This window comes from Lissotriton vulgaris, chromosome 6 (assembly GCF_964263255.1).
Source record: "Lissotriton vulgaris chromosome 6, aLisVul1.2, whole genome shotgun sequence".
Taxonomy (NCBI): Eukaryota; Metazoa; Chordata; class Amphibia; order Caudata; family Salamandridae; genus Lissotriton; species Lissotriton vulgaris.
In genome coordinates, this window is record NC_141694.1 from 332,747,938 (window position 1) to 332,761,189 (window position 13,252).

At 44.2% G+C, this 13,252-nt stretch overlaps 1 protein-coding gene across 5 annotated transcripts in view; it reads left to right on the top strand.

Annotated features, from left to right (window-relative positions):
- The window catches only part of KIDINS220 (kinase D interacting substrate 220), a 942,023-nt gene that overhangs the window by 115,540 nt on the left and 813,231 nt on the right, over positions 1–13,252 (top strand). For all 5 annotated transcript variants that reach the window (XM_086926367.1, XM_086926369.1, XM_086926371.1 and 2 more), the window contains exon 2: positions 3,023–3,170. In XM_086926367.1, coding sequence (XP_086782493.1) covers positions 3,063–3,170 — 108 coding nt within the window. In that variant the 5' untranslated portion in view covers positions 3,023–3,062. The remainder of the gene's footprint in view (positions 1–3,022; positions 3,171–13,252) is intronic.

The following is a 13,252-nucleotide window of genomic DNA, read 5'->3' on the forward strand; positions in this document are numbered from 1 at the left end:
GCGCCCGCAGCGGCGGCACATCACAGGTCCAGGGATGCTGAGTCTTACACAGTGGTCGAAGTGGGGGAAAAAAGTAGGAGAACCGTGGGCGGAGAATCAGAGGGCGGGAATAACCCAAGGATTTGATCTGTGGGTGGAGCCAGAGGTGTGGCCAGAATGCGCAGACATCCCAATTTTTAGTATTTGTTTGGCATTTCACTGCCCAGTTTAATCAACCAATGGATACACATTGGTTGCATTAATGTTTGTTAGTGCCCCCCCCCCACCCCACCCCCCCATGACCACCTCTGCCATGGATTCCCTCACTAACACCCTTTAACTGTGCTCCCCCAAGTCTCCATAACCACTCTCTCTCTCAGATGCATTTAATTTGATTTACAGCACCACTCATACCAGTGTAGGGTGTCAGAGCACTTTACATCACACACATTACACAGAGACAATCAATATGTATGTAAATCACTGTATAGTAAATGTTACATAAGACTAACGACTACAAGGTGTAGGAGTCATATGACAACCATACTAGTAGCCTGTATAGTTTTATAGTGATTGGTCTGGAGAAACACAATACCCGGAATTTAAAACATTATACCATGGTTGGGGGTTCTCCTTAATAATCAGAATTGATTTCTGTCCAAAAGAGCACTTTTTGAGACATTAGGATAATCAAAGACTGGGAGGGGGGGGGACATAACGCTCTCATTTATACCTTGCAGTTTGTATGCAGCTCTTAGATGACAGTTAATAATAGCTCACTGTTCTAAGTTAGGATTTTAACTTATAAACTGCAAGTAGCAAAAGGATCTCTCTGACAAAAGCAGTACCCACTGACCTATTTACATTATGTGCACTTTGTGATCTGCATGGCACATGTTCTTTGCAGCCGGTACATTAACCCTCTGAGCTACCTTCCCATGAGTCAAACTTCTACTAGACAAAATTCTGATCTCTCTCTAGGAAGAACATTAATCACCAGAGTCATCATGATATTTTTATTGTTGCCGAAAATTGCTGGAGGTCAGGAAGGAGGCAGCAAGCATTTTTAAAACCATAATATACTTGCAAACATGATGCCACCACCTAAAGTCAGCACCCGGTGCGGTCACAATGGTTGCACCACCCTAGAGCTGGCCCTTCTCAAGCGTTCTGTGACAGAGTCACTATTGTTCTAGGGCGTGCTGCTTCAAAGTTCTGCTCACAAGACTGGAGGTGAACTTCAGTATGGATAGTGCTGGACAAGCCTTGAAGGTTAAACTACACTAGGGTCCACCTGCTGGTGCGAAGACACCAGGGCTTCTAAGGTGTTGCGAAGCCTTCTAAGGTCTAGCATGTGATTGTGCTTTCGCAGGAGAGTGGTCTGGTGGACTGGTTATTAAGGCTGAACCTGGTTCCCATTTCCAAATTCAGCTGCCCTGACCATAGTGCCACATCCTCTCCCCCACTGAACACCGTACTGCCCCACTGAGAAAAACTTCCACTGTCTTCAACTGCAACCCAATTGTTGCCCGCTATAAACACCTGGATGCGGCTCAATTTAAACAACGCACTAGACAAGAGCAATATGCGGCCTACAAAAAAAAAAAAGTAACAACATCCTGGAAAAAGCAAACACTAATAGGGAATGCAACATTTAGCAAACCATGGGAAATGTAAGCAGGAACAACATGGTTACCTTAATGCTTTTACACTCACTATTCAGAAATCAGTGAGTGATTTTGCCTGAAAAGTTAAGGACACGATTACAGGGCCCTGAATGGACCCATTTCAATGGCCATTGCTTATATCTTTACAAAACATAAGCTGTATGGTAAAAAGAACACATCCCTGGACGCAGAGCGTCAGCACACATTTGGTTGTCCAATCCACACATTGCAGTACCTCCAGGATTGGTGCACTAGTTCCAAGTCCAGGGAAAACAAAGACAAGAAAACAAAAATAGCGCTTCACTGGCAAACTCTGTAAAAGTGTCGCTAATGTTTTTTGGTGTGAATAAAATCAGTTTGCTACCACTCTGTCTTACTTTATTTAGTTATTTATCTATTTTTCATATTTGTAGCCTTTTATTCCCAATGCTGCACTTTGGAATTAAAATGTCAGAAAAATACGACATTTCCAGCAAAAGCGTCTTTCTTTTTTGGATCCATTTCACAGGGAAGCAAATAAAAGAAAGGAGAGGAAAGAGAGTCTTAAAGTCACGGTTTTCATGGGCGTCCGCAGGGGGGGGGGGCAAGGAGGGGTGCTCCAGGGGGAGGGGCAAGCGCCCCTCCTTGCCCCCCCCTTCGGACGCCCACGTATCCTTTACCAGTAATATTGATAGTTTATATAGCACTGCATTGCCAAAGACTTCTTGGCGCTAGCGTCCGTATACACTGAAAGGAGAAAACATGTGTGGAGGAGTAAAAGATGGCACTAAAGATTCAGGCTTTGTGAAAAGAGCCATGTTATTAAGTTGTTTCCTGAATTTAAAAGGGTTGGTAGAGCTTTGAGGTACAGGGATGGCGTGGCGTATTCCAGTTTAATGGTGGCATCTGAACGACGTCTTCCTCCCCAAGATGCTTTCCTAATTTTAGTTCTCTCCACTAATTTGGGAGAGTCATAACGTAGGATCTTTGGGGTACATACCATAGAATACCTTTCTCAAGTAGAGTGGGCCTGAATCGTTAAGTGCTGTGTATGCCAAACAAAGCACTTTGAAAGCTGCTCTTTTCCTAACTGGAAGCCAGTGAAGCTACTCGGTGGTTTGGAAGGCTATCTGTATTTAGGAATTTCATCAGAAGACGAGCTGCTGCCTTTTGAAGTGTCTGCAATTTCTTTATGTGCTTATTTTGTTTGCCCATATAAAGGGCATTGCAGTGATCAATCTCGGAAAGGACTAATGTAGTTATTACTGATTTCTGTAAATCAAAAGGGATGGTTGGAAGAATTTTTTTTATGTTCTTAAAAGATAAACAAGTGTAGCAGCATTACTGCCTATGTCTTTGTTAACTTACGTTTCGATGTCCTTTGTTTGTGTTTATAGGTGTCTGCTGCTATTGCAGTAGCTCTCATTGCAGAAGAAGATGGCGAGCTTAGTTTCTCAGAGTTTGCTGACCTTTGTCGAAGATGACAACGTCCCTGCATTGAAATTACTTCTTGAAAAGTATAAGGACGTGGATGAAAGAAATGAGGTGAGGTGAACGTCATGCCTATAAATAATTGTCATTATTTGTTAAGAAAAATAGAAGGCGTTAATCATTGAGGTCTGAAAAAGCCACCCCCATTGCTGCCAAACACCATGATTGGCCATTACTGCAACTAGACCTGCAATAGAAGGGTCAGGATGGCAGGCAGCGACGAGCAGTGCTGTTTAAATCCCGCTCTTGAGAAGCCTCTTGTTTTGAGACCTGGTGAGGTCCGTGATCCCTCTGAATACCACCAGCAGACATCCCTTTAGCAGCTTGGCTTCTATCCCAGTGGTGGCTTTCGGTTACACATAGGTGGACTGTCGGCCCCGTATGACCTGGCAAGCCGCTTCCCACGAGTTAGGAGCTTGATGAGACGGACACAAGTTTGAATCCCAGCCGGTTATAGTAAGATCCGTTACTTAACTTTGGTATTTAGCGATATGTATGAACCAAGCCATTGGCATTATTGTTATTACAATTATTATTATTATTAGCAGTCCATTTATATATGTTGGGGATAGTTTTCTGCTTGGGTGGCAGGGACTTTCTCACTTATTCTACATAGATTGGGGTAGGTACAAATAGAACATTTGGGTATAAATAGGAACAAAGTTAGCTTATAGTTTGGGTTTTCTTTAGTTGGCAGCCAAGCATAGTTACTACACTGGTGGTCCAATGTGTGCACTTATTTGGATTTCTGTCACCAACACGGTGCATTTATTTTACTGCACTTGCTGCTTGTGAAGTAACATTTCAGTGTGTGCCTTGGATTAGGAAAAGCAAAAAAAGTAAAATACCAATGCTATTGCATACATGTGTGTTTGTTTTAGTACCCTCCACCCAGCAGAGGTCCTTTGGTGCTTCAGTTCTATAATCATTATTAGCAGCCCAAAGGGAGCATTATGAATTAGTTGGTTGTAGGGTATTTACTAGAGCATGACAACTTTAAGCCTTCGAATCGTGCATGCTGAGAAAATGTTTTTGTCCTTTTCTCTACAACCAGGTAGGTATTTTAAGCTCTTTCGTAAACCCTGCTGCTACAAACGTACTTTATATACAAAACACATTGTCCACCGTGGGACTCTTTTTCAAAAGATGTGCTGGCAAACCTCTAGTATCAATCCGGGGAAGCCCACCATTCAGTGTTACTACCACAACTCAACAGGTCGTTCCTACGCACATAATACAACAGAGTGTGTAGGTACCATCTGTTGAGTTGGAGTAGTAACATTTAATGGTGGGCTTCCCAGGATTGATACTAGAGGTTTGCCAGCACATCATTTGAAAAAAGTCCCACGGTGGATACTGTTTTGTATATAAAGCGCATTGACCCTAGTCCACGTGGGCAGACAAGGGGTTGTCCTTGTGAGAATAGCTACAAACGTACAAGCAGTAAAGTGAGTGGGAAACGGTAAAATGAAGGATATTCACCCCTTTTATGTCTGGCCTAGAGACTGCTTTATCTGTGCCTGATTCGTGTTTTCCAAAAGAAGCTCGATAGAAATACATGCATCTATAGATACCGACAGGGTATTTAGGACAGCCCCCTTCATCCGTTAGTTAAGGGGTTATTCAGAGTTTGCATCTGCCCACCACAGCATGGGGCAGTGGGACAGCCACTTCAGTCCACGGCAGTCTTGTGCTGCCTGGTCACGTGCTCAGCCAATCAAAATGCGTTAACTTAAGTGCCTAGCTGGTGAACCACTCCTTTATTTTGTTTAGTCTTGTTTTATATGTTTGGTTGACGTTTTTTGTGTTGTGGAGAGCCTGTTGGCATTGCTAATGTTCGTTATTATTCTTATGCGTCAGTCAGCATGTGAACAATTACTTCAGTTGAGGCGAGGAAATTCAAAAGAACAGTGGCATTACTTTACTCCCATTTCACCCCGATTGTTATAATGTTGTTTTACTATTTCCGGACTAGCATCGTGAACTGTTTTTCACAGAAAGCGGCTAGCGCCACCGCGTGGTCACTTAAGTGAATGGACTTAGTGCTTTAAATTACATTGGATTTCCCTTACATTTAAGTCTTCACACTTCCCCAGATTAATTAGATTTCCGCGGAAGATTTTTTTTTTTATTTACCTCGGTCATGCAAGACAACGAGAACTGTCGATTAGTGGGACTTCCCTCGCAGGCTTTTTATAAGTGCGGACTCTGCTGTTTCTCGCTTGCCCACGCACCTGAAGAAGGTGTCCGTTTCTAACGTGGTGCAGCAGTGCCTGTTCCACCAAAGTGAACAAACACTTGTTGGGGAGGAATAGTAATGGCGTTATATCTGAAGCACGTCCTTACTGGAGACCGATTTTATAGAAAGCGTGCAGATACTCAGGAATCCCCTTGCCTTTTGATCATGCATGACAACCCTTCTCTTTTGTGGCGAGTGAGAGTGACCCTCTAGCAGGTCTTAATTTGATAGACCGTTTGGTATTTAAAATCTTGTATGAGTGTCATCTCAGACACCCTAGTCTCCGTTTCTTTTATGTCTTCATTGAAGCCGCTGATGGTTGTCCAATGTGCAAAATACGTCCCTTCACTCCGGACGCAAAGTTCCAGGGATGTCGTCATTGCGTCAGAAAGGACGGGAAGATTAAGCCCGTCAACACATTTCGGTAACTAGGAGCGAGGATCATAAAAGCGATATACATAAAAGACATTATTACAGGTCGACAATGTTCTCCAAAATGACAAAGTTAAAACAACAAGATAAAAAGTCAAAACCACGGCATGACCCTCCTACTAGGCAGAATAGGGCAAGCTAATCACATGTGATGCCTCCTCACACAGTGTTCAGTGCATAACCAACGAAATGTCCCGGACAGTATTATTAAAGTGAAAGTACAATAAAACGGATCTATATTAAACAAAAATAAATAAGAATGGGGCCAAGAAAATATGATCGCAACAGATCTGCGTCGGTTTTAGGAAACGTTCGACATATGAAAACCAGTTATCATGGCTTCGTCCAGGCTTTTCAGCCCGGGATGATAAAGGGTTGCAGGTTCGCTTAATACGGCGTGTCCAGGGCACATAAATGTTTCCTAATCACTCCCATTGCTGATAAGAATCTGCTCAGCAGAAAGCCATTAGCCTGCTCAGATCAGAGTTGAGGATACGAACAGCAGGGGGTAATAATGGAAGCCAGGATTCCGCCAATGCCGGGGGGGGTGGGGGGGGGGGTGCAGCCACTTGCTTCTGTCACGTTTGTACAGCGGGAGACTAAACAAAACATGTCCAATGGTTCGAAAATACGTACTTGGATAGCCACAATGCGTTCTGGACGACCTGCAGCCATTACAGTGCTCTGAAAGTCATTTCTTGCTCCACTTGTGATGGGCGAACACTAACACTGCAGGCACGCCATTGGATACATGTAAAGTGAAGCACCCAGTGATCTTTAAATCTGACTAAATAGTTTATAGAGCACTCCAGAACTGGCATTACGAAAATGTCACACATAGCAATTTGAAACCTTGGCAGTAAGCATGGGCGGAAAATCCGTTCCGCTCGTGGATTTTCGGTAAATTCGCAATCCGCGAGATTTGCGAATTTCCTGCAAAATCCGCGAGCGGAACGGATTGGGTCAAAAGTTCAAGCTGACTTTTGTAACTCTTTTAAAATGGCGCCGGCAAGCTGCCAGAGCCATTCAAAATAGTTACAAAAGTCAGCTTCAACAGGAAGCTCTAATAGATAAAGTAAAGCAGGTGCTCGAGTTGGAGCTCAAATTCAGTTACACAATCATTAATCACCCCAAACTTGTGGTGATTAATGATTGTGTAACATAATTTGACCTTCAACTCGAGCACCTGCTTTACTTTCTCTATTAGTGCTTCCTGTTGAAGCTCTTTGTAGCTATTTTAGAATGGCGCTGGCAGCTTGCCGGCGCCATTCTAAGTGGGGCTGAGGGCAGAAGGGCACAAAAGTGGGACAGAGGGTAGAAGGGGACAAAAAATGAGTGGGGCAGAGGGCAGAAGGGCACAGAAATGAGTGGTACAGAGGGCAGAAGGGCATAAAAAACGAGAGGGTGGCAGTGATTAACCAGGCAAAAAAAACTGCAAACACGCAAAGCGCCCCGCGAACACGCAGAAATAAAAAATCCGCAAATTCACACGAATTTGCGAATTTTGCGGATCGCAAATTCGCAAAATTCGCCCATGCTTACTTGGCAGCTATGCAGAAGGAAGGCTCACTGCTCATCAGTGAAAAGGTTGAGCTTCGACAACCACAGAGCTCTTTGTTGAGCACAGCGACAGCTAATGGTAGTCCCAGGAATTGGTGGCTCTGCACCAGGGTAGGAGGCCATTTACCTTCCCTCTTCAAGTGAAATACTTGCTGTTTCTAGCATCAGTATGCTTGCAGTTAACTGACACTGGGATGATCGTTTGATGTTTGTAGCTGCGTGTTTTCAGTGTTGAAAGGCATGTGAAATATAGTGTCAGGAAACGACAAAGCAAATGGGCTCAAAAAATCCACTCGACTGCTCGCATGTGCGAACTAAATTTAATGAGGGCGAGCTGTGTTTAGGTCCTACTCGCACTTTCTGGCAAGTAGGAAGACAGACTAACTTTTGTCCTCTGTCTCTGAAAATGGAGCAAATGTGACAAGATGACAAAATTTAAACGCATTTTTATTGCTCACAAATTGAATGAGCAACAAAGACGCATTTAAATCCTATCATCTAGTCACATTTGCTCTGCTTTCAGATGGTCAAGTAGGTTGCAGTTAGGTCGAGGAGATTTTTCAACGTACTAGACTTGCAGGACTAGTACTATTTTTTGGGATTTTTTGAGCCCTTTGGGTAAAATTTGGGTATGAAGTGCATAAACATGCTACATAGTAAATAAGGAAACCATTTATATTTAGTTTAGACTGCAGAACTCAACGTGGTGCGTGTACCATGTATTCAGTCACTGTCATTTAAAGAAATGAATCAAAGTTTTCTGTGGAAGTTAAGGTCATGATACATGTACATTATATTTGGTAGAGCTAAGGTTTTTTTTTTTAGATCACTATGATGCAAATGTGTTTTTAAAGCACCAATACCTACCCTGTACCTGCAGTCTCACCCCCCTCCTACCCATTATTCTCAATATTGCAACTGTGGGATTCATAGGGACAAGGTGACCCACCACTCTTTCCAGATATGCTTTGTATAATGGGACCGAGCCAGCTAGGGTGCCTTATACCTGTCTGTACATCTCTTCATTAAATAGGATTTGCTGTTATTATTTCATAAAAATGAATAAGTACACTCATGTTTTGGAACCCAATTTTAACATTTTCTCTACTGCCATTGGACCAGTTCTTAATTTGTAAAATAAATACGTGCCAGGGTCCAACTTATTTCATGGCACATCACTGCAGATTCCTCAAGAATATACTGACAGCGCCACCATGTGGTGGATTGTCAGGAATAAGTGACAGTGTTGAGAAATAAGTGCAGTGGTGAGCACTGGAAAACACAGGCACAAATTAAGCTCTGCATTGGACAGAGTACTTTAGGAGCCTGGAATTCGATATGGTCGTTGTTTAAGTACTTTGTTAGGTTCAGTTATGACATTATAAATCAAATTAAGCATTAAGAATATGTTTTTTAATGGACACATACACATACACTGTAAATGTAAATTGATACTTGTATAGCGCACTACTCACCCGCAAGGGTCTCAAGGTGCTTGTACGAATACCGCTGTGGAACCCATCCTGGATTTCCCTGTGAGGCGTCCACTCCTGGGCACCCCCAAGGTGGAGGCCAGGCATCCTTAGCGTTGTGGGGGTCGTTGTGGAGATTAAGCAAGCTATTGCCCAGAGTTGCAGAGTGGAACTCCATGACTGGAATAGGCACTGAGGCGAGAATTATCAGGTCCGTGGAATTTTGAGCCCAAGACCTGCCGTGGCAGAGAATTGAACCCTCGTCCCGGGCTAGACCTCTGCATCAGGGTCTGCCGCTCTAACCATTGAGCCACACTTCTACACTAGAGTTGCTCATTGTTTATATGCACCACCTTCTCTGCTTGAACCATATTTAAGAGTTCTTGGCTTTCCTCCAAACAGTCATTCAATCGGAGAATAACCCCTGAGTCATGCCTTTGAGTTCCAAGTGCAAATAGAGCAAGAAGCAACATCTTGTCTTAGTATTTGCCCTCCTCACTTATCATTTTCTTTAACTGAGTCTTTATAGTAGCGTTGTACCACTCTACCAGTCTGTGATTTTCCTCTGTATGTGGTGGTTATTATGAGACCCACTGTACTACGTGTACAGTGGAGTAGAGTGAGTGGAGCAGAGTTTAATGGAGTCGAGCATCATATTGTGGCTCATCATGTAGTGTTGTGAGTTGCCTAGAATGAAGTGGCGTAAAGTACAGTGGTCCAGAGTAGATTGGCGTAGAGTGCGTTGGTTTTGAGTACAGCAGTGTAGAGTGTAATGGCATAGAGTGTAGTGATGTAAAGTAGCATAGAGTCCGGTGGCATGGAGTAGAACAGTGCTGAGTCGATTGCAGTGGTGTAGAGTACAATGGCGTTGAGTGAAGGTCCCCCCAACAAATGATGGCTGTAGATTGCAATGGCAAACGGTCAACGTCTGTGAAGACAAACTTCAGGGCCTACGGCAGGATCTGTCGGCAGCTATTCTTGCGCTACCCAAGAGTCAAGAAGGCTGGCAAATGTAGGCTCTGTCCCCTCTCGTTTCTTTGATCAAATAGGCTCTTATTTCATCAAACCAAGGCACAAACCAAGCGCCATCAAATCAAAAAAGGACCTAGCAACCTGGTACAACAAGGATTGTAAGATCCAACGGCAAAAAGACATCTACCAAATCAGAGCCTTTAGAAGTAGTTTTTAAGGTGGCCATCAGTCACGCGAAGAAGTGAGTTGAACTTCCCTGACAGGCACTCAAGGAAGGTTGTGCCAACAGAGATTCAAAACTATTCTGGTCCTTATTCGTTTGGTGAAATGACACAAGGGGCTTATCGCCCTCAAACTTTATTGATGCCCAGGCCTGGCATGATAATTTCAAAAAGCTTTACACTGATGACGCAGCTCCATCTTTTGTGGGAGCCAATTTTTGCCATCCCCATCAAGTGGACGTAGACTTCTTGCCCCAGAAGGAGTTTGAGAGTGCCATTGGCGAATAGTCCAGGCCAAAGCCTTAGGACCAGACTGAGTCCCGGGGGACCTCTTCTTATCTGACATAGCGAACTGGGCCTGATACATACTTCTTCTTTCCAACACCATTGCAAGTGGCGCCTCTGTCCCAATTTCTTGGTTGATCTGAAGACCGCTTTTGATTTTGATTTAATCCCCAGATACAAGCTATGGCAAGTGCTGAAAGACATGGGAATCCCTTCTCCAGTCCTGAATTTAGTCATCCGACTCCACGAAATTTATTTTGCCCGGATAAGATGGGGAACACATGGACAACTCGCTGACCGCATCCCAGTTATCAGGGGTGTCCACTAAGCTGTGTCCTGGCGCCCACCCTGTTTTCCGTCTATTTGAACGAAGTCGTAACCGTTTTATCACAAGAGCCGGCTGATGCCCCAACTCTAGGTAGGGAGACGGTAGTGACCCTATTATTTGAAGATGACACCCTGCTGGTGTCTAAAACTCCAGCAGGGCTGCAGTCGCTACTAAATAGATTCAACCATTTTTGTACTGCCCGGGGCCTTGAAATCAACACTTCCAAGACACACTTTATGGCTTTTAACTCCCCTAGGTCATACAAGGGTAAGCCAACTCTAGGAGGTTTACCCCTGGAGAGAGTAAGCCCCTTTGATTATCTAGGCGTTAAACTCTCGGAGAGAATGTCCTGGAACCCCCACATAAAAAAAATGACATTAAATCATAAACTGGCACCAGTGAAAGAACCTCATTCCTCCCACACCAAACCAGTTGCTCCTGCCTTACAGGTCTGTGACCTCAAAGCTGTCAGCTTCACCGTGTATGGATGTGAACTGTGGGGCTTCAAATAGATATAGGCGCTCACTAGATTGGAGGATAAATTTATAAGGAACTTAGTGATGCTACCCCAAAGCACCCCAATCTATCCACTCATGCTAGACATGGATCGACGTCCCATTAGTGACATTGCTAAGCTTCGTCCATTGCTTTTCTGGGCTAGTGCCAGGAGGACCCCGGTGTTGTCATCCTACGCCAAAGCCATGGCGGAGGTCACCCGCTTAGATGTTTTTAACAAGGTTGGGTGATTAAGCAACATATAGAAGCTTGTATTTGACTTAGGGCTTAAAAAAGCCTGGGAAAAATCCAAACAAACCAATCCAAAAAAAGCCTGGGAAAATATTGATTCTCCCCTGCTCCCGAAAGCTGTTTTAAAGAAGCACTATTGGGAATGGGTTGCACTAGTACACACTAGCAGGGTTGAGAGGGGCAAACTAACCACAGAATTTTTACTTCATAAACAGACTAGACTTCTTGAACCCTATCTGGATTTCATACAAGCAACTCAAGACAGAAAGCTCTACGTCTAATTCAGGCTTGGCACGCTCCCAGTGAGCGAGGTAAAAGCCAAATGGCACACCAAAGACGCGTGCCCCAGCAATTGCCCAGGATGTGAGGCCCTTGTAGAGTCTATAGCCCATGTGCTGTTTGCTTGCCCTGCTTATGTTTGCCCTAGACAGAAATGGGTTAAGCCCATCTGCCAGCAACTGGGCACGCAGAATTTTCGGGAAGTTCTCCGTATCTTAAAATCAGACACAAGAGCTGCATTTGTCTGCGCAGTTGCTAAGTTCCTCGGCCACATGTGGGGCATTAGGACAAAGAGACTGAGCGGACAACCACTATAGCCTCTAAATGGTCAATCCCACCATGCACTATATAGGGGATACAATATCCTAAATAGTTGGCTAACAAATAAGGAGGCCTTTTTATCTTACACTTACTCTAAAGCGATCCTGGGCAGCTATAATATTGTGTACATATAATTTTTTTTTAATACTCATTCTTTTAATCCTTGTGAAGTTATGATAGTTACTATCTTAAATTCTTATGAATTTATACCTGTATGAATGTGTCTTTAATATGAATGATTTTATCTCGATTGTTGTATGTGACACTTTTGAAGGTATTCTTGCCGAAATAAAGTAAGTTGATTGATTGATGTAGAGTGGCGTAGAGTGCAGTGGTGTAGAGTATAATGGCATACAGTGCAGTAGTGCAGAGTAGATTGGCATAGAGTGCAAGGACGTAAAGCGTTGGTTTTGAGTAAAGTGGTGTAGAGAGCCTTGGCATAGAGAGCCTTGGCATAGAGAGCAATGGTGTAGAGAGCAATGGTGTAGAGAGCATTGGTGTAGAGAGCATTGGTGTAGAGAGCATTGGCGTAGAGCGCATTGGCGTAGAGTGCATTGGCGTAGAGTGCATTGGCGTAGAGTGCATTGGCGTAGAGTGCATTGGCGTAGAGTGCATTGGCGTAGAGTGCATTGGCGTAGAGTGCATTGGCGTAGAGTGCATTGGTGTAGAGTGCATTGGCGTAGAGTGCAGTGGCGTAGAGTGCAGTGGTGCAGTGGCGTAGAGTGCAGTGGCGTAGAGTGCAGTGGCGTAGAGTGCAGTGGCGTAGAGTGCAGTGGCGTAGAGTGCAGTGGCGTAGAGTGGAATAGAGTGGCGTAGACTGCAGGGGCATAGAATAGATTGTTTCAGAGTAGAGTGAAGTGGCATAGAGTGCAGTGGTGTAGAGTGGGGTGTCATAGAGTTCAGTGGTGCAGAGTAAATTAGAGTGACTTAGAGTGGATTGGCAAAGAGTAAAGTGGTGTAGAAAGCAGTGGTGCAGAATATAGTAGTGTAGAGCGAAGTGCAGAGTGGAGTAGTGTGGCTTAGAGTGCACTGGCATAGAGTAGAGTGATGCAGTGGTGTAGAGTGCAGTGGCGTAGAGTGTAGTAGAGTGGCATAGGGTGCAGACATGCAGAATACAGTGGCGTAGAGCGGTGCAGAGAGCAGTGACGTAAAGTACAGTGGTGCTGAGTAGTGTAGAGTGGTGCAGCATAGAGTGCAGTGGCCCAGAGTAGAGTTGTGTAGAGTGCAATGGGATAGACTAGATTCTTAAGAGTAGAGTGAACCAGAGCGGAGTGATGTAG